Source organism: Emys orbicularis, chromosome 11 (assembly GCF_028017835.1).
Source record: "Emys orbicularis isolate rEmyOrb1 chromosome 11, rEmyOrb1.hap1, whole genome shotgun sequence".
NCBI classification, from domain to species: domain Eukaryota; kingdom Metazoa; phylum Chordata; order Testudines; family Emydidae; genus Emys; species Emys orbicularis.
In genome coordinates, this window is record NC_088693.1 from 67319829 (window position 1) to 67341958 (window position 22130).

At 41.3% G+C, this 22130-nt stretch overlaps 1 protein-coding gene across 1 annotated transcript in view; it reads left to right on the top strand.

The window, feature by feature from the left end:
- Positions 1-22130, top strand: part of SPAG16 (sperm associated antigen 16) — a 771051-nt gene that overhangs the window by 597911 nt on the left and 151010 nt on the right. Inside the window, exon 14 of the mRNA XM_065413738.1 lies at positions 4685-4750. Coding sequence (XP_065269810.1) covers positions 4685-4750 — 66 coding nt within the window. The remainder of the gene's footprint in view (positions 1-4684; positions 4751-22130) is intronic.

Genomic DNA, 22130 nt, shown 5'->3' on the forward strand with positions numbered 1-22130 from the left:
TTAGTCATTTCTGGTTTAAATTGAGATCCCTTCCCTTTATAACTCACTTATCCTCCGCCATTCCCAAGTCAAGGGTCATATATACTGACCCAATAGCATATCTTGAAAACTAGAGCCAATCAACAATTTTAAGCATCATTTTCGTTCTCAGTGACCCAGAATTAGTAAAGTTTGACTACATTTATTTCAGAAGCATTTTGGCTGTAGAGCAGTGTAATTAAAGACCAAAGCAGAATGTATATGCAAGGGGGAGGCAGTGTTAAGGTTATGTGTGCATCATTAATTCACTTTTCAGTGCTCAACTTTGCAAACTTAACGTTTTCTTAACATGGGCTCTAATCCTGAAAATACTTATTACCTTTTGACCTCAATGGGGCTGCTCACTGTAGTAAGCACTATATTCATTAGTAAGGGTTTGCAGGTGCAGTCATATAGTTTTTATGTCTGCAGTTAGAGTACAAATCTTACCACTACTGGGGGTGCTGAAAGGAACAATAAAGTGTAAATTCTGAAATATTAGATTAACTATAATAGATTTATTTGCAGTTATTATTAGCAATTACATTTGATCTGCTGATACAGTACATAGTATGATGAATCTAGTGGCGTTGTAATTACTCTTCAGGGCACTATTTAGAAATACCTTACAAGACCATTGTCTGTTTTAGTCATTGGTGATAAAGATTGGGATCTTTCTAGAAGGAAAGTCAAGAAGTGCTCATTCGGGGGTATTGTGTCACATGTTTCTTGTCTTTTCCTGCTGAATTCCCGTCCTTGTGGAAAGATGGATTTTTAAAAATATTAGCATATATATATCAGAGTGCAAGTCACTGCCCTTCATCCTACCAGGCAACACATTAATTTAAAGGGGCCAAAGTATATTTTCCATGACTACGATGCAAAAAATGCCTTGACATGTAGCTTGACAGTGCCACTAGAGCACAAGTTAGAGTTTGTAGTCTCAGAATTTTTATTCACCAGACTTTTCATGAATATTCGGTTACACTCTTCCCTTCTCCTATTATGTTATTATCTTTATCAAATTTAATTTATCTATCACTATCTACCCTGGGGATTGTGTGTAATAATGTTTCTCTGCTAAGAGAGAATTCATAATTGGGTAATGAATATTTAAATTTTCTTTTTTATCAGGGTTTATGGGTGGTAATTTGATTATTTATAAACCTTTTAAATATATAGGGCCAAATTTTTTGTTGCTGTGTGTCGATTGAAAACAATGGAGTTACACAAGTAGAGAATTAGGCCCATTTTGTGAATCTTTTTCTTCCTATAACTGAAGTTTAGATAATGGAATTTTGTAATGGTTTGTTTTTCTTTTTTTTATTGTTATATTTGTATTGCAAAATTTCCATGAGAATATTACCTTGTTCCAGCAGAGTGCTTTTCAACAGTAGATCTCCAAGCTCTTTACAAGGAGGCAAATATCATTATCCCCATTTTACAGCTAGGTAAACTGAGGCACAGAGCGGTGACGTGATTTGCCCATGGTCACGCAGTAGGCTAGCACCAGAGCCTAGAATAGTACCTAGGTCTCTTGAATCCCAAAAGAAGTGCCATATCTACTGGGCAACTGCTGTATTATAATTTTTGTGTGTGCGGTCCTTGTCACAGACCCAATAAGGGGAGATGGGCCTCAGCCTCACCTGCAACATGCTTAGCTCACCTTCCCAGGTGGGGAGGATGAGTAATAATGAGGTCATGTGACTAACTCAGGCCAGGCTTAGGGACATAAGAGAGAGGCAGAGCTTGAGTGGGAGCTTGTAACATTCCAGTTAGGTAGGGCTAGGAGTGTCAGGCAGGACAGAAGTCTGGGAAGCTGCAGCTAGCCTGAGGAAGCAACAGTAGGTGAGTGCTGTGTGGGGAAAGACCGGGTCCTGCGGGAAGTAAAGGGGCTGTTAGGATTATAACCCAGCTCCAAGAAGGAGGACTGAGGGCTTCTGACTAGGGAAGAAAGGAGTGGTTGAGTCATGGAACCAGGGGCCAGCAGGGTTAAGATGGCATGAAGTACTGTGTTGTGAATATGTCTGCAGCAAGGGAGTAAGATAACTATAAACTTAATAGAAATTCCATACTATGCATAAAAGTACTTTTTTTTTTTTTTTTTTGGCAAATTAGCCTAGAGACTAGGACTAATCTTGCTGTGAAAGTTTATCTTATGAATTTCAACAATTTTTGAGTTATCCATGCCCCAAAGAGTACATTAAAATCTTTCCTCAATGGAAAACCTGTAATTTTTCACTCTCTCATACTCATGAATGGTTAAACAGAGTTTAAAATTTTCCCCAAATGACAACATTGGGTTGAGCATAATGATTGTAAATTCAGCTAAAATAAGAATTTCAGATAAAGTGAACATTAAAATAAAGAGGGTATTACCCTGTGTAACCTCAGTAGCAGTTCTTGCTATTGGTCACATTTACATAAACAAAAATTGATTGGTTCCAATGCCAGTAGCAGTAAAATATTGCCCAAAGTGCAGAGTGGTTTCTTAGCATGTAATACATTGCCCAAAACCTTTGGCTGTTTTTAATGGAAGGCATTTTAATGCTATTTCCCCTTGAGTCAGTTTGTCCTCATTTTTATTAAGATGGGGGAGTCTTTTCTCCCCATGGCCCAACTTACCAACAGAGAAGGCCCTTGGCAGGAACATCCTTCCAAGGTAGCAGGGAGCTCTGGTAAACACTCCCAGTATCCAAGAGCCAGGTTTCAGAGGAAGGGAGTAGTTCGTTGAGGGTGTGTGGAACAGGGGGGAGGTTAGATCTCTCTGGGAGGGATCAGGCTGGCATAGTGGAGGCAAACTTGGAGCCTTTTATGCCAGGCCTCCATCCCCTGAAGACCCAGGTCATCTGTTCCCAGGACAAGGCATTGCAGGTTGCAGACTGCTGACCTCTTTGCCAGTAGGCTGCTTCCCATATCTGAAGAGCATAGGTTGACTAGCTCCTTTCTCCCACCTTGGCTATCTATTTCCCAGGCAGGAGATATTGTAGTTTGGATGCCTGCTGTCACAGAGATAACATCTGACCTATACTATTGGCCTCCCTAGGTCAACTATAGCCTACTGGGGAGGGCAATAGAAGATCATTCATTTTGATTTCACTGTTTTTGGTTTCTTAAGAAGACATTAAAGGTGTGTGTGTAATTGTCACTGTGTCTCAGTGGATCACAGCTGAGAATACTAGATTCAGGACAAACTGCTGAGAAATCAGACCAACTTACCCCAACTGGTGGTTATTCTCTCATTAGATTATACCAAGCCAGTAACAAAGGTAAACTTCTGTCTCACCACACTGGTTAACAGGAATTCAAAGATGCAGTTTCCTTGGGCATTCCAACCCTTGTCTCACCACCCAGACACTGGACTCCATGAGGAGTGGTTACTGAAAACCACTTTCATCACATAGAGAGCTCTCTAATCCCAAGAGATCAGCCATGTAGCCAGGTCAATATATAACTCAGATGTTACCCAATAATCATGCTGCTGCCAGTCCTTTAGTAACTAAAATCTAAAGGTTTATTAATAAAAGAAAAGAAGAGAGTTAATAATGATTAATAGATCATATACATACAAATAACTGCAAAGTCCTTATATCAGGTTTGTAGCAGTGATGGTATAGACTACTAGCTTGTAAAGTCTTGCTGGTAACTTCCAAAGATTGGAAGGTCCTCAGTCCATAGTTCGAAATACCCCTTTTTGTTGTAAATCCACAGTCCAGAGAATCAGGGCGGGAAACAGGCAAAATGGAAATATCTTCGGGCTCTTTTTTACCCTTTGCCATGTGCCTGGAATTTTACTGGCGCAAACAAAGCTCACAGCCCAGTTTGTGGAAAGTTACTGGCACAAGATGGAGTCCAGGATCACATGAGCATATTACATGTCCTTATATGGCTTGATGACTCACAGGGGGTGGCCATTGGCCCCTTGGAGGCTGAGGCATCTGCAGGAAGAGCTATCTGGATGGATTGAGTTTCTTCTATGGCCCATTCTGAGAGCTAAGTGTCTTTGATGGCCCATCCACACAAAGCTGTCTAGCCTTGATGTAAATCTTATCTGGTGGGTGTTACCCAGGAATACTACATGTATAAGATATACGTTCATAGCCAATATTCATAACTTTAGATACAGAGATGAAACATGGATTTAACCAGGCTAATCATATTTGATAGACTGTAACTTTTCCATTGATACCTTAGATGATGTACTTTGTACAAGATTTGTTGCAATTGTATAACAGTGGCAATATCCATAATATAAATGGCCATATTTCAATCATACAGCATCACAGTAATATATATAAAACCACTACACTTTATTAAATCATTATTGAAGCATTCACTGAAAGCTGGCACTCTGCTTTCCAAAGGACTATAATTGTATGTGTCTAGTTCATTAAAAGTGATTTGTGAGAGAGCCATTAGCTGACAATATTTTAATGCATCTTTTTTACTAACCACAATTCTGGATGCAGATGTGCATCATCACATATCTTTAAAAAATCTGCTCCTTGTCATGAATGCAGAAGTGCAGTAGCTGATTTTTAGCATGTTGGGTGATGTGCATTTTTGTACATGACAGTAAAATCAAGCTTGGTATTTATAAGAAAATAGTGTAATTTACATAACTATAAATCATGTAATTGTTTTCATGTTTTGGTTGATTTCCTAGGGCCTCTGTGCTCAGACTTTCTATGGTCACCTGCATTCCTGTAATCATGCTACATTCAACATGAAGGTAAGTTCTGTGCACGAAGGATCGGTTTCTCATGTCACAAATTATAAAGCCAGAAGTTACCATTGTGATCATCTAATTTGACCTCCTGTATTACACAGGCCATACACCTTCCCTGAAGTAATTCCTGGTTGAATTAGAGTGTATCTTTTAGAAAAACATCTAATCTTGATCTTAAAATCTCCATATTCCTCTTTTGTAAACAGTCTTCGTGAGCAGATATTTTTCCCTCATGAAATTGCCAATCTTGTAGGAATGTCTCACGATCCTAGGACAGTTCGTGAGGGCACACATACTGACTACAGTATGTAAAGTTCCCACTATATGTACAATAACGCTCCATCCCTATGACAAAGTTTAGTTTATTTCTTGCTGTCGCTGAGCCATTCCCCTCACTGTGACTGTAGAGTTAGTTTAATTAGCTGAGGTTTCCTGTTGGCTGTTAGTCATTTCCTGGGTAGTTAGTTTTGTTGCTGTTGTGTATAAAGGCTATTCTAGATCATTTTGAGTTGGATTAGTGATAGAATGCAGATTGATGGCAGATCTGGAGAAGGTGTGGGCCCTCATGGCTGAACTTCATGTGAGAGCCGCTTCCCGGCTCTTTGAGCTCTGGTCAAGTGTAGTATCTGTTCTTTGCAGACCAGCACATTGAGTGCTTAAAACACCCTGATCCAAAGCCTGTTAAAGTTGGTGTACAAAAACCCCATTGATTTCAAAGGGCCCAAATCAATCCCAAAATGCCCATGAGAATGGTGTTTCCTCTGTAAGAGCTCAGTCTATGAGGCCTTAACTTCTAAGACACAAGCTACAACTGGGAATAACCCTTGTTTTGATATCTGAGAGCCTCTCCTAGGCTCTCTACAACCAGTGGGGAGGGCAGGGCACCCCAAAATCTTCCATGAATGGTGAGGAGCAGGACAAGGCACAGCAGTGCTCCTCTCACCACACTGTGCTTCAAAAGGGGCTTCCCTGCATGGAATGGAAAAACCGAACCAGCTCTGCTTGCATTAGAAGGGGGGGTTGGGAGATCGGAGAACTGGTGACTGTCTGGCTCCTCCATCAATCCTGACCAGACAGCTCTATTGTTTGGGGGGGACTGGTAATTCTATACACACACACACACAAACACACACACACACACACCAAGGTTCAAACTTTGCTCTAAATTACAGTGAATCTGAAGTAATTCCACAGAGGTAAACAGAGTTACTGTACGATAATGAGGTACAAAGAATGTAAATGCCTGTCAAGTTGGAAAGTGCTATATGAGAACTTGTTTTAAATGTAGCAGTTTATCAAATTATTACAATTTGATATAGGTGTATTACAAAAAAAGATTCTCAAGTTCAATGCCAGCTCAAGTTGCCTGAGTGAAAGTTACATTATGCGATTGTACTGTTTTCCTATCATTGCTGATCACAAATATACACATCAGGTCTGATTTTTCAAAACTCAGAACAAGAATACTATTTTGCAGAACGGACAGTAAAGTGATTGTCCTTTAAAACTGTCCCATTTGCCTTTTACGTGCACCGACAAGGAAGAGCTGGGTCCATGATCCTGCCTCCCTATTCTGCGCCAGTGGATACAGCCAATCATGGAAGGGTGCATAGGATGCACTATATAAAGTGTCTGTCTCCCATAATACCTAGAGAAGGGATTTTACCTCCAAGTGCAATTTCCCTTGGGTCTCCCTCGGATGGGGCACCTCAGCACCTCCAGGTAACTGAGCTATGTGGAATCTGTTATTCTGGTGAGTACTGTGTGTCTTGGGGCCATTCACTAGAGAAATGTGCAAAACTATATCCTCCCTTATGCTATGCCTTTGGGAAATGTAGCTGCTAAATGGCTGCTGGGCACTTTTGAAAATTCTGTCCCTAAAGTGGAACCAACTCTGAAGCATTTTGAACAAAAAGGAACATCTGCAACTGCAGTAACGTGAAATACTAAATAACTGACATTCCTTAATTGTATCCAAAATATAGATTCTTTCAGATAGCTCCACAAGAATGGTAATTGATACTTCATCTAACAGCGGAAAACTGCCATCTACCGTCTCATTTTCAAAAGTGACTTAGGCATATAGGAGCCTAAGGATAACATTTCAAAAGAACTTAAGTGGTTTAAGAGCCTAAGTCACAAAAGTGAGTTAGGAACTTAAGTCCCATTGACTTTCAGTGAGACTTGAGCTGAAGCACCTAAGTCACCTTTGAAAATGGAATTTAGTGCTTTTGGATATTTTGCCCATCATGACCAGGTGAGGGCAGAATTGCCAGTCCTAGAGATTGCTGGGTTCCTTCAAATACTTGAATCTTTCAGTGAGTATCCAGTAGAGAGAGGTTTGGAAAATATTCTTTTGGTGCTATTTTCAGCTGAAGCATTGTCCTAGCTATGCTGGCCAGACAATCTGGCAATTGAAACATGTACACCTCAGGTTCAGCTGCCTTGCCTTCTGCATATGTACAATTAATTTATATAACTGTAATTACCACTTCTGAAATTACACTCCTCCCTCAGTTCAATCAATACTGCACTGGCTTTTCCATCTATACTAATTCAATCATTGAGAATGTCAACCAATGATTTCAGCCTAGAGTTTAATGCCAGCTGTAAGATTCTTTATCAAAATAACATGCTTATCTGGAAGATTATCAGCACACAGTCCCTTGGCTTCCTGTTAATTATTTTAGGTCATGTAGCATATTCTGCACTGGAGATGAGTCCTTTAGTACATGCTCAGCATAAAGGCCAACTTGCACCTTTGCTTGCTCTGATGAAGCCTTTATTCACCATTCTAATTATAATAAATAGTTATATTCTATGTTTTCTAGGCCATCATGCTGCAAAATATTAAGGGCAGGATTAGTAATTGCTCAATCAGGGCATCATTTAAAACAAAATACAGCACAGAAGGGAGTTAGGATCCCATTGGAGTACCTATCCCCAAACTAGGAATATGACCTACCTCTTACTAGGTCATATAAGAAGATGAGACTCTAGGGATCCTTCCTAGTAGCACCGGGGCCTCAGGAGACAGCTAAGCAGCAGCTGCTATTGGGCGAGGAGAAAATATCCAGTGTTCCCTGCAGCTAGCAGATGCCCCCTCAAAATCCGGCAATAATGTAGGAAGGTGTGGGACAGGCACCTGGGACACCCGCTGGGAAACACTTAACAGGGAGGACAGAAGGGAGCAGGTGCCCAAGAGACAGGCAGGCAGGGAGTGTAAGGGACCATCGCCCTCTTGCCAGTCTGGGAAAGACATGGAGCAGAAATGCTTGCGTATAAATGGAGGAATGAGTGACCATTCATTAGTGCTTGTTTATAACTGATATTCTCAGCACCTTGCCTGCATTAGATTAGGGGGAAATAATCATAGTAACCAATTTTCCTTAAAACAAATAGTATTTCTGAAATTATCAGTGCCCAAAAGGCTTCATAAAACATACTTCAGTAGCAACATCCAGCTTTCCCTCCCCACGCAGAAATGCAACCAGCATTTCAGGTCAGTCTTTCATTGATTTACTGAAGGACAAATAATGTCAGACAGTTCTTATACAAAAACAAAATTTCAATTTTGTTTACCTCTTCAGCAGTCCAGCTTGATGTCAGCTACCATTTAGCTAGGCCAATAATATTGATATTTGATGTCAGTTCTTATTCATTACTGCACCCAAATGATACAAAAGCCAAATCTTTTAGATGTTTCCATAGATGGCCAAATAAAGCCAGGGCTGTCAGACTGCAGCTGACAGACGGAAACCAGAAAAGAACAGAATACAAAATCAAACATGGATCTGCTGCTGCTGCTGTTATTTATGTATTCAGAGTGTTCAGTTCTTTGCATAAGCTCAAAGCCAGTCACTTATAAAGGTTACCTAGTAATATCAAATGTGTAATTAGACATGCAGAAGGGCTAATAGGCTCTTCTCCTAGTTTATTGCTATCTTCATGCATAAGAAATATAATTACACAACTGGGTTACACTCTAAATGCAGATATTAGTATTATTACTTGAAAGTTATTAGAAGTAAAAAAAAAAAATCAAAAACTGAGAAGTGTCCTTATCAAGGCAAAGGGAGAAAGAAATTCCTATTCTGTCACAGTGGTGGGGCAGAGAGGAAAGTATGCACTAAAACATAATTGTTCCTCATACAGTTTTTCATTCATTTTGCTGGTAGGTAGAGATTCAATCAGATGCAACTGTAGGAAGAAGCCTACCTTAACAAGTAGGACTGATTCCACTCCAGTATCTAAGGAGCTCATCTGTGTCCCCATTCCTGTCTCTCTGCCACGCAGACTATTCACCACCCCTTTCCCCATCTCACACCATCAATCATAGAATATCAGGGTTGGAAGGGAGCTCAGGAGGTCATCTAGTCCAACCCCTTGCTCAAAGCAGGACCAATCCCCAGACAAATTTTTTGCCCCAAATCCCTAAATGCCCCCCTCAAGGATTGAGCTCACAACCCTGGGTTTAGCAGGCCAGTGCTCAAATCGCTGAGCTATCCCTACCCCCTTGCATAAAGTCCCATAGGTAGTTGTTGCCTATTTGAATTATCAAGGTGCAGTCAGAAAAGACGTTCTGAAGCCATCCTAGGAGGATCCACTATGTCCATGTCTGAAGCATATATCCAGGTCAAACTAAATATTCATGCCCTATAACTCAGAAATCAGATTCTCAAATTATGAGATTAGACTAGAAAAAGTCTCTTTGCTGACTATTCCAAATATCAGAAGCTCCTCAACCTATTCACCTCAGTAACAATCACAGACATCAGCTCTGTTATTCCAGATACTATAAGACAATGTCTTGGAGAGGGATTCTGCCTTCTTTCTGTGGAGAAGTCCCTAGATGTATGCCTTTTGTCTTGTCCTGATGATACGCTGAATGTCAGGAAGCCCAAGTTCATCCCTACAAATTTTTATTGTACTGTATTAGCCTTGCAAACCATAATTCTCTTGCCTTCTAGAGAGGCAAGATGGTCTTAAAATAAAAGCACCTGAATGGGACTCAGGAGATGTGGGTCCCATCCTTAGCTATGCCACAGCTTCCTATGTGATATTGAGTTCTCCACTCTCTGTTCTATTTTCTTGTCTCAGAGAGGTGTTGTGAAGATAATCTTAGCAATGGTTATGGTTCATCTTATGGATCAGCCCAAATAGTTATGGTTCAGCTCACTAGTAGGGTGTCTTGAACCCCCCTGGATGTCCTCAGCCTCTGGCTACCCAGTAAATTGTTAATACCAACCTATGAGCAACCCCCAAATATATGAATTGGGATTTTCATCAAGGCCTAAGGAAATCTGGCACTCAGATCCCATTGAGCTGACCACTATGGTGAGGTAGGCCATTGAAATACTTACACTGAAAGATCATCCCTCACTTCCTTATGACAGATTATGTTAATCCAGACACCTTCTTTGCTGAACACTGATTTAGCACACAACCCTCCCCTTCAGCTCCGCCTTTTCACATCAAACAGAAAAGTGTAGTTCTTCCAGTTGATAGGTACACTCATATTTTCACTGAAAAATTATGATCTGGAAGTTGAGTCTTTTTTGGATGAAAACATGAGCATAACTATCAACTAGAAAAACTACATTTTTTCTTAAAGTGGAAAGGCAGACCTGAAGGCTTTGCATCTTTCTGTCTTTATCCTTTGCACAAAGTTTTGGCATTTTTTCTCAACAAGTTTCAATCTACAGAAGTCAGTTCTCTCAAGTTGCCTTAGGAATCTTGAATTTAACAAGACTTCCACTCTCCCACAAATTACTAGTTTGTTGAAGGCTTTCACCAGACTTAGTCCTATCAAGACTTATATCTCTAAATGGAATCTTAAAAAAATACTTATAGGTCAAGGCAACATCCTTCAATCTCACCCTCCTTTATTGTTTTACCCATTAAATTCTCTCTCCTTTGCTATTACTTCAGCCAGTAAAGTAGGTGAACTGGAAGTTCATTGAACTTAATCTCCCATTCTTCCAAGATAAGATCACATCCTCTATACTTTTCCTTCATCCATCACCAAGGTAAAATAACTTTCCATTTGAACCAAGAAATTTCTCTTTGTTCTTCTTTTGTTGTCACATTAGAGCAACTCACTGAAGTTCACAAGCGCATCCGGTACCCTTCATAAAAAATATTGTCTCTTTGCAAAATGTCTCTCTCTTTCTTCCTTATGATAAAGCCAGTAATGATCTCCAAACTTGCTAGAAAGTCTTGGACCCACTAAGAAATGGCAAAGAAGCTGACTGTACCGTCCATCAGCTCTAAAAACCCTCCTTCTCCTCCAGCTATCTCTACTTTCTCAGCTCTCTCTCTCACACATATGGAAGCCTCCAGGAGAGAAAGGAACAGAGCTTCTCATAATGAGATTTGTAGAGCCACCTCTTGGGCTTCAATCCTCCCCTTCACTAAACATTACAAGATTGATGCCTGTTTGTCTGCAGATATTACCTTCTGGCATCAGGTCCTGAAAGCTGCTATGTATTTCTAACCTGTTTAATACCTTAATTCTCTTCCTTGAATAATGCACTGTCTGATGTATCCCAGTAGTATTCCATATTCTTGGATCAGTGAGTACACAAAAAATGGGAATGGAATAATTCCCTGTCTGTATATTGAAACAAGGAGTCCGGTGGCACCTTAAAGACTAACAGATTTATTTGGGCATAAGCTTTCGTGGGTAAAAAAACCTCACTTCTTCAGATGCATGGAGTGAAAATTACAGATGCAGGCATTATATACTGACACATGATGAGAAGGGAGTTACCTCACAAGTGGAGAGCCAGTGTTGACAGGGCCAATTCGATCAGGATGGATGTAGTCCACTCCCAATAATTGATGAGGAGGTGTCAATTCCAGGAGAGGCAAAGCTGCTTTTGTAGTGAGCCAGCCACTCCCAGTCCCTATTCAAGCCCAGATTAATGGTATTAAATTTGCAAATGAATTTTAGTTCTGCAGTTTCTCTTTGAAGTCTGTTTCTGAAGTTTTTTGTGGATACAGACTAACACAGCTACCCCCTGATACTTGTCTGTATATTGGTTATCTTGGAGTAAATGCACACACCATTGTGGAGGCCGTCTCCATCCTTGCTATGAATTTTAACTTGTCTCTTTTCTCTGTGGTGTCCAGTGTGATACATACGTTTCTTTGGACCCTCAGGGATCATATACCAGATGTATGCCTCCTAAACAGGGTAAATGGTGCCAACATAAAAATACCTTTTAAAGATGCCTTTTTGTCAAGTATTTATGGATGCTAGGCAGTAGTTTTCCATGTGCTTCTGGAATGGTGAATGCACTTGCTCTGAGAAGAGTAATATAAATGTATTTACAGCTTGCACAGGAATGTCCCATGTTCATTATTTCAATTTTCAATATATTTAATAAAATATTGGCATCATATTAAATGAAAAACAGAACTGATCAGTTAAACTATACTTTTTATGTAAACAAGCTTTGTTTAATAGAATTCTTGTTTTTGATGGAAAATGGGGTTTCTGCACAATCAGATTTTTTCACAGGGAAATTAGAGACAAGGTGGGTGAGGTAATATAGTTTATTGGACCAACTTCTGTTAGTAATAAAGACAAGCTTTCAAGCTACAGAGAACTCTTCTTCAGGTCTGGGAAAAGTACTCAGGGTGTCACACCTAAATATAAAGTGGAACAGATTGTTTAGCAAAAACAATGAGGCGTCCTTGTGGCACCTTAGAGACTGACTAACATTTATTTGGGCATAAGCTTTCATGGGCTAAAACCCACTTCATCAGATGCATGGAGAGGAAAATACAGTAGCAGGTATAAATACACAGCATATGAAAAGATGGGAGTTGCCTTACCAAGTGGGGGGTTAACACACATGCTAAGAGACCATTCAAGGAGAAGTGGTCTGTTAACATCTCTGCAGTCATAGGACAAAAAAGGGAGTTAGTGGGTTACAGATTGTTGTAATAAGCCATAGATCCAATGTCTTTATTAAGACAATGGTACTCTTACTGAAGGAATGTCAGGACTCATAGAAACCTTCCTCAAACCACTCACCACACAAAGAGCCAGCTTCTTCCAAGACCTCCTCCCAAATAGGAGAATATCCATGGGTACTAGGATGGCTCCCCAGTATGCCAATCTCTTCATGGGTGACCTTGAGGAAGAATTTCTGGACAACTGCATCATGAAACTAATGATAAACTTGAGCTACACAAATGCTATTCCCATCCTCTGTAGAGATTACTGCTAAACTCATTCAGGATGGTTCTATGAGTCTTTCACCAACAAAAATTGGTCCAACAAAAGATATTACCTCACCCACCTTGTCTCTCTATTGTCATGGGATTCACACAGCTATAACAACACAGGAAAATGTTGACTTTGCAGCAGGGCTTTGGAGCGGAGCCCGGAGCTGGAGCGCAGAGCAGTTCCGGAGCAGTGGAGCTGCAGGTTTTTGCCTGGAGCTGGTGCGGAGCCGGAGCACAGCTCCAAAGCCCTGCTTTGCAGGATTTTTTTAAAAAATTATTTTCCATCTAGAAAATCCAAAAATTTGGGGGTCAGCATTATTCTTTGTCCGTGTGGACATACCAGAGTACAGTCCAGGTCAGTGAGTAGCTGTATCACCCCTGGCCTCTCACATGGGGTGCCTTTTCCAATGCCTTGCTACTGTAGCATCCAACCTTGACTGCTCACAAACAGCCTCCAGCATGTAGATCACTTCTAACTGTCTCTGTGTGTGCTGCAGCCAGCCAGGCACACCTTGGCTCTTACCAGCCTTAAAGATTATCACCGGGTTACCCCCAACACACACCCAGACCCAGATTTCCCCCCAGAAACTTATGTTCTGTACTGCCCAGCCCTCTCCTGGATAATACAAATATATGGAGTCTGTTATTCCTTTAAGCGAATAATACAAGTAAAATAAAGCTAAAATGCTTACTGGTGCCTAGCTTAACAAACTGTATCAGATTCAGATTGAAATTCACCACATGCTTTCAGCAGTCTTACTGACCAAACTCTTTGGGTCAGGATCCCTCATCCAGAGTCCAACAGCTGCTTCCTTTGTCTCTTCAGCTGCAGGGAACGTGATTGGCAAAGAGAGAGGGGTGGGGGTCTTCCCCTTCTTTTTATAGTCCTGTCCCTCCCCCCCCCCCTTTGAGAAGCATTTCCGGCTGGGATCAAGGTAACAGGCAGTCTATGTGGAAGGTAACTCCATGCTGTTTCTTTGCTAACATGTAGATATTTTTGCCCATGTCCCCTTTCCTGCCAAAGAATGGCCAAGCAGGTAATGGTCCATCACCCTTGTTTACACCTGGCTGAGGTGTCAGTTTACCCTTTGTCTCTAAGGAACTGGTTTGGCCACTCCCCAGATTTACCTGTAAAACCGGACATGATTTCAGCTTATGTAAGATATATAACTTCACATAAAACTTCACCTTGCATTTTGCCATGATATTACTGATCATCAAAATATGAGTTTTTAAATGGTACATCACAAGGCATAGCTTGTACAAGCATTATTACAGTAGTGTGTAGGGTGTGAACCCAGGGTACATTCCATCACAGTGCACATAAGCTACCACTGTGTCTCATGGGAGCAGTTCTTTGGGTGCCTCATACCTCCATTCTACCCTAGGGGCTAGGCTCCGTGGTTGGACTACATCTTCCATGATGCACTGCAACTTCCCCCCGGGTGAGCTGCATTGGTATGTTGTGGGAGATGCAGTTTGCCAAGGAGCCCCGGGGAAACCGGGGCATGAGGTACCAAAATACAACTCCCATGCAACACCACAGTGGCTCAGGCAGATGCGGACTAATGTCAAATCAATGCAAAACAGAACATTTCAACATTTCAAAACTGAAAAAACTCAGAACCTTTTATTCATGAAAAATTGATATTTTGACTTTTTGTTCTGTTTTGTTTTTGTTTCATTCCTGAAAAAAAAAGTCAAAATAGAATTTTCTGCTGGATGGAGATTGTTTTTTAATCAGCTCCACTGTTTAATAGGACTGACTATACATTTGATGCCTAATCTAGTGTAACTGGCCTTGACTTAATACGATTCTGTATGGCTAAGGAATTGTACATAGCTTAGGCCAGTGTGAGCCTTTAAGAGATCCTGGGGAGAAACAGATAATAAACACATCATAAATCATACTTCTCTTCATAGATTTCAACTTCGTATTTGCAAAAAATAAACAAACTGTCATACCAATTTGTGCCTAAATATAATTACAAGGAAAAGAGATTATCTCATTTAATGTGCTTTTGTTTGCTCAATTGGGTGTTTTTCAGTGAATGTGGCCCTCTGTATGTATAATCCAAGAAGCAAGTGCTGTTTAACATGCAAAAATTCAAGCAGTGCAGAAGACTTTGCCCTTCCTTCTCAGAGGAGAATTAATTTGTATATCCCAAGCAGCAACTGCAGGAATAAGGATTTTAAAAAACTACACCTCCTGGCAAAACTTACTAGGGTTTCCTGTGGCAGATTTATATTACGGGCCCAGGGCCCAACCTAATTATTTTTTTCATTTCAATAGCTGTTTTTCAAACTCACTGTGTCACTAAACATACAAAACATTTATATATAAAAATATATATAATAGACTAAGGGCAGTATATTTCATTGATACACTTATGAGACAGGTCCCTTACAAGTGAGATATGCAAATTTACATGCACTCATACACCTGCATGGATTCTATATTGTTGTTCACTTAAATTTTCTAAGGCTATGTCTACACTACAGTTTGTCGGCATAACTTATGTTGCTCAGGAGTGTGACTAAACCACCCCCCTAAGCGATATAAGTTACACCGACATAAGCGCTTGTGTGCGCAGCACTGTGTTGGTGGGAGAGCTTATCCCACTGATATAGCTTCTGCCATTCGTGGAGGTGGTTTTATAATGTCTCAGAGTAGTATGAGCTCAGGCTTCGTCTTCAGCCCCCGGTAGCAGGGCTCAGGGCCCCAAGCTTCAGCCCTATGCAGAGGGGCTTTGGCTTTCTGCGCTGGGCCCCAGGGAGTCTAACCCTGGCCTTGCTTGGCGGACCCCCTGAAACCTGCTCGTGGCCCCCCAGGGGGTCCCAGACCCGTGATTGAGAACTGCTGCCCCAGGGTACAATCTGGACTGCTGGATCACTGTGTCCCTTTAACTCTCCAGCTCAGGGTGCCTTTTACACAGCTTTGCTATTGAAATACAGCATCTCCATGCTCTGCTCAGACACCTCCATTAGCATGGAAAGTCACTCCCAGCTAAGTTACATGAATATTCTCCCAGCGACTCATGAACTATATATAGGATGACAACTGTAAATTCTTGGTCCCAGCCTTGCACCCCAGAAATGTGCATCTTGCGCTGTCCAGCGGACTACTGAACAATGCAAGTTCATTACTAGTCCTTCATTTCATCAAAGGAAATGATCATGCACCAGCCTTTGCTAACCTGAACAGAGATTCCCCAAACACTTCAACTGAAACACACTGGTTTAGATAAAATAACCCCCCCCCCAAGTTTAACAACTAGAGAAAGATAGATTTTAAGTAATTAATAAGTGATAAGGCGTCTAATCAGAGTTGGTTACAAAAGAAATAAAAAGATAAACACAGAAGCTAATTCCTAAACTTTACCAAGCTAAATAAGTTTTGAAAGCAAAAAGGTTTCTCTTCCCCAAAAACTTTCAGCAGTCCATACTAACTGGAAAACCTTCCAGCTAGGACCATTCCCCCCAGTTTAATGATGCTCCTATTGTCTTTCAAGAAATCTTGCTGCTGTGAGTACAGATGTGGGGAGGGAGAGAGGTGATGAGGAGTTCAGTCTCTCCTTTTTATACTCTGATCCTTTGCACTGGAAAAATCTTTGCTGGGTCATGAGATCAGGCAGTTCCATGGCATATGTGAGCTGCCAACCGTCCTTCAGGTAAATTGTAAATTTCTTGTTTACAACTCCCCTGCTGAAGAATCTCCCATTAACCAGGTAATGGTGTGCCAGTTTCTTTGTTGTTGAGAGAATGATCTGAGGATGTTACCCAGAACTATAGCATATTTCAGTAACAAACGTAGTAAAATCCCATAATTTCACATGCAGTGTTGTTACACACGTTTCAATGGGATAATAATATTCAGCAGATTATGAGTTTTCAAATGAGACCTCACAAGGCATACTTTGTGCACAATATATCATAATCAGGTAGCAGGGGTGAATATAGTGTACAGGGTATCATATGGGGTACAGGGTATCACAGTTATGAAGATTGTCTAAATACCAGATTTTGTGGGTAAACATCTAAATATCACCTGGAAATAATTGTGGGTGCAAGGAAGTACCTAAGTTTAATAGCAGGCACAAAACCAGAGGTACATTCAGGATCAGAATGAAGATCATGTCCTTAAAGGATTAGATTATCACTTATACTTTGTGAAGAAGTCCTTGAATTGAGGGGATGAAGTTTCTTTAGTTTGATCATCCCCTGTATTCCAAAATATTTTGAAATTAGGAGGGGAAACTTTTTATTATTATTATTATTATTATTACTACTACTACTACAGTAAAACCTGTGTTTTCCAGCATTTTATAAACCAGAAAACTCTAGAAACCAGCATTTTGGGGTGCCGGATCCGGGCGGTGCTCACCTCGGCGGCAGGGGTGTAGCCAGGTGGAGGGAAGAGGGGGAGCGGAAAAAAAAAGGTGCCACCCACTGCAGCGCTTTTACTGACAGGGCAGCGCTCCGGGTCTTTGGCAGCACCTCGGCGGCGGGACCTTCACTTGCTCCACAGGTCTTCGGCAGCATTTCGGCGATGAAGCTTCAGTGCTGCCGAAGACACCTGAAGCGAGTGAAGGCCCCGCCGCTGAAGACCTGGAGCGCTGCCCCGTCAGTAAAAGCGCCACAGTGGGTGGCGCTTTTTTTTTTTTTTTTTCTGCTCCCAGGTGAGTAAAATTAAAAAGGTGCCACTTGTGCTCGGTGGGGGAGCGGCCGCTGCCCTGTTTCCCCCCTAGCTATACTACTGCTCAGCGGGTCCCTGCAAGCGGCGACTTGTCTCTGTTTCTCCTAGGCGGAGGCGCCGCCAGGTGGCTCTGTGCGCAGCCGCCGGCTGCAGGCACCACTCCTGCCTGGCTGCGCCTCTGCCTAGGAGCAGCAGGGACATGTTGCCACTTGCGGGGAGCCACCCAAGGTGAACGCTGCCTGGATCCAGAACCCGTAAATCCCTCCCACACCCCAACCCCCGAGCCCCCTCCCACACCCAAACTCACTCCCAGACCCCAAGCCCCGCACCCCACCCCCCCACATTCCAACCCCCAGCCCTGAGCCTGGAATTTTTGCCTAACTGGAAATCCCCATTTCCCCCAAAATGCCAGATAACATGGCTTTTACTGTACTTAGAACTGATAGAGCAATTATTTTTCCTGGTGAAAAATTCTGATGAAAATGAAAATATTTTTAATTTTGTGGAAAAAATTTTTTTGATTTTCTTTTTGTCAAACTGACCACCTGAAAATTGAAAATATTTCTGTTTTCAGCAACTGAAACAGTTTTGTTTGGTTTTTCAATGAAAATGCAAAAAAAAATAATACACCTCTACCTCGATATAACGCTGTCCTTGGGAGCCAAAAAATCTTACCGCGTTATAGGTGAAACCGCGTTATATTGAACTTGCTTTGATCCACCGGTATGTGCAGCCCCGCCCCCCCCGGAGCACTGCTTTGCCGCGTTCTATCCGAATTCGTGTTATATCGTGTGGCGTTATATCGAGGTAGCGGTGTAATAATCAAGGACAATGGATAATTTTTAAGCAAATTTCTGTGTGTCAAAAAAAATTGGTGGACAAATTTCAACCGGATTTATTTTATATTGTGTGAAAATATTACGTATAGGTAAGTGCTGTTTGTTTGCTTTTAATGGAAAATGTTTTCTGATTTATTAAAGCTAAGCATTAGGATAGATAACTGCTTATTTAAAATGAACATTTGATATGTTGCCACTATCACTGAATGTATGGAATCTTATATTGCAGACACATCAGTAACCAAAATAAAGTTATGGTGATAATGTTATTACAGTGAATACAAAACTGATCAACACTGACTGCCCACTTATTTTTAAGTGTGTAATCTTTTACTTTAATGGTATGTAGAAGGTGAATTACAATAGAACTCTTGAGGGGAAACACATGACATCTACTGTACTACACTATGAGTTCATTATGATCACTGCTATCAGAGGGAATACCTAATGTGGTAACATTGTCACCTAACTTTAGTTTAGGCATGATATCTTTCAAAATATTCTGAAAAGCAAGTAACAGGAATTAGCATTCACCTCCTCCTGCTGCACAACTCCTGGAATTCAAAGGCACTGCTTTGATGGATAAAAAAACAAAACAAAATTGATCAACTTAAGCCCCTCTACAAAGAAAGAAGCAGCAGCAGCTCTCTCTGCTGTACTGTTTCAATTGTAGTGTCAGCTATGGCTAGCAGTAACTCAGCAGGGAGTGCGCTGATCTTCAGTTTTTTATGTAAATTTATGCAAAGGACTTCTGCAAGCCTAGCGTGTGCTGTTCTCAAACACCTCAAGGAACTTCTTAATACTTGGTGTGGCAAAGGGAAGAGAGATTCCCTCTGTTTCACACAGCAAGAGGGGAGCCTGTGGAGTGCATGTAAACAAAGGAAGAGAACAATGATCCGTCATTATGTGAAAGTTAGTAGTACTAGAAAATCTGCTGAAACAAAGGGCTGGTCTACACTAACCCCCCCACTTCGGACTAAGGTACGCAAATTCAGCTACGTTAATAACGTAGCTGAATTCGAAGTACCTTAGTCCGACGTTACCGCGGTCCAGACGCGGCAGGAAGGCTCCCCCGTCGATGCTGCGTACTCCGCTCGCCGAGCTGGAGTACCAGCGTCGAAGGCGAGCACTTCCGGGATCGATCCGGGGCACTTCCGGGATCGATCCGGGATCGATTTATCGCGTCTTAACCAGACGCGATAAATCGAACTCAGAAAATCGATTGCTTACATCCGGACCCGGATGTAAGTGAAGACGTACCCAAAAGCTCTTCCTTTTTCTTTGATGATTATTTACATTGATCTCTATAACCCAAGGTTACAAGAAGTGTTCTTTATTAGCTCCCACCCGCTCCCACATTGTAAAATTAGTAAGCCCGAAATAATACCGTCATGGCATTTTCATCATTCCTGTATCACATCATTTTACTGAGTCCTACAACACTAAGGAAATAAAGCCAGTAGCAAGAAATAGTGATCCAAATACTACTCAGCTTTTCAGTTCGTCCCTTTTCTTTGTATGGTATAACACACCCACCACTTTTCCTAGCAGCATGATGCCATCTCAACCCCATCATCATTTCATTCTGGTAGGCACACTAATTGCTAATACCAGAACACTCTTCTCACCATTGATCACTACGTATAGCCATTTCAATAGGATACTTTTTACCCTGATGTAAGCAGATTATGTGTTTACCCCTGCTCTAACCCCCCTTTGTGGGTCTGTCTTTATTGCCTATCTGAAGAACAGTAATGAAATTTAAACCTCAGTCTAAGCTGCTCCCCAAGCTTGTCTGTTTCTTGGGTTTTCCTGCAGAAACTCTTCTGTCCAATTACTCAGTTCCTTCTGCCCCTCAGAAACGCCAACCCCCCTTATATTAAATTGAAGCTAAAAAGATCCACCTTCCAGCAATGATTACTTTGCATCTTGATAGAGAGTTCCAGCATCTAAATTTCGATGGAGACACCCTGCATTTTTATGAATGGCCCTTCAAACCAGCACACTGTTCAGTGTGGCTGTTTTCACACCCCAGTTATGGGAGAATGTGAGAAAGGAAGAGCACATTGCTATATAATCCTCCTAATGGGTTTGTAATAAAGTACAGTTAATTTATCCATGGTCTTTATGGACCTCAGCTGCCAGGAGCTTGAAGGGAAATCAGCCAGCAAAATGACAGAGGTAGGAACAAGAATGATCTCCACTACCTACCAGCACAAAACATCAGCCAGCTCACTGGCAGGAGATCCCCTTTGATAAAGATGCTGATAACATTAGTAAGTGGGATCTTGGGCTAGATTCTGGTCTGGATTTTGACATAGTTCTGTGTCTTGAATTCCATTGTGATTGTGAATAGTAATGACAAAGCGATGGGCACTCTATAGAGTATTCGTCAAACACTAACAATGAGCCTAATGCTGTAGAGAACATAGAGTGAAGGCCATCCCTGTCCTAAAGAGCATCCACAGTGAGTGGCATTACTGCTGTGAACCGTATTGTCAATGAAGAGAGTAGAATGATTAACCGCATTAGCTATAACCCAAATAACCAGGCAGATGTCTTACACTGGGCCCTGTCACTTGCCAAACTTTAGCTCTAATAGATAGCCAAGCGAGCCAAAAGTAGGGGTTGTCCACTGACAGACCTCTGCTGGTAATCCTAGAGAGTTCTTCTCCAGGAACTAACACAGTAATAGTCTTACAGATGATTTTGTCTGCCATGATGCGAAGAAAATCCCCTGGATGATATATTACCTCTATGGGAAGAAGTATCCTCTCAGTAATTGCCTTAGTCCATTCAGGTCTTTAAAAAGTGTCCCGGACATGCCAAGAGACAGTGATGGCATCCCTTTTGCTGGAATCCTAGATTTTTGTAATATATAGTTGCCTGATAAGACAAATGGTATTACCTTACTGTGATCATGATTAAGAAGTTGAACTGTAAAAGGAAAAAGCTAGTGAAAAGGTGAATAGAGGAAAATTTGCAGTAAGTGGCTGTAAATAACCTCTAATCCCGACTCCTGACTAAAATAATGTATTCAAAATAGAGCCACTTCTCTTTGGAAGTGGTAATCAATATAGCTCAGAATCCTTGCTACAGTAAATAATTCTGAGTCATTCCTAGAAAAATTATTTTCATTGGAAGAAAGATGATTTAATCTTGATACCTGAAAAGTGGTCTGAGATCGATTTAGCCATAATTCTAATCATGGATTACAGATGCATTTGCTCTTCTCGCATATGATACTTTACAAGTTTAATGAGAAATTAAAAGCTCTCTCCCCGGCTTCTGCTGCAGCAGATCTTCTGGCCTCAGACCACCCCTGCTCACTGCTGTGCAGGAAACCAGATTTCACACCACACGGAGAAAGTACCACTATTATCTCCCTGCTCCATCTGTTATTTATTTGTTGTATTACAATAGTGTCTACAGTTACTAACAATTATCAGGGCTCAACTGTGCTAGGTGTACAAATACATGGTAGGAGACACTCCCTGCTCTAAAGAGCTTGCAATATAGACAGTACAGACAAAGCATTTAAGAAAGGAAGAATTATCCCCATTTTATAGATAGAAAACTGAGCGCCAGTGACTTGCAAAAAGTCCCAACA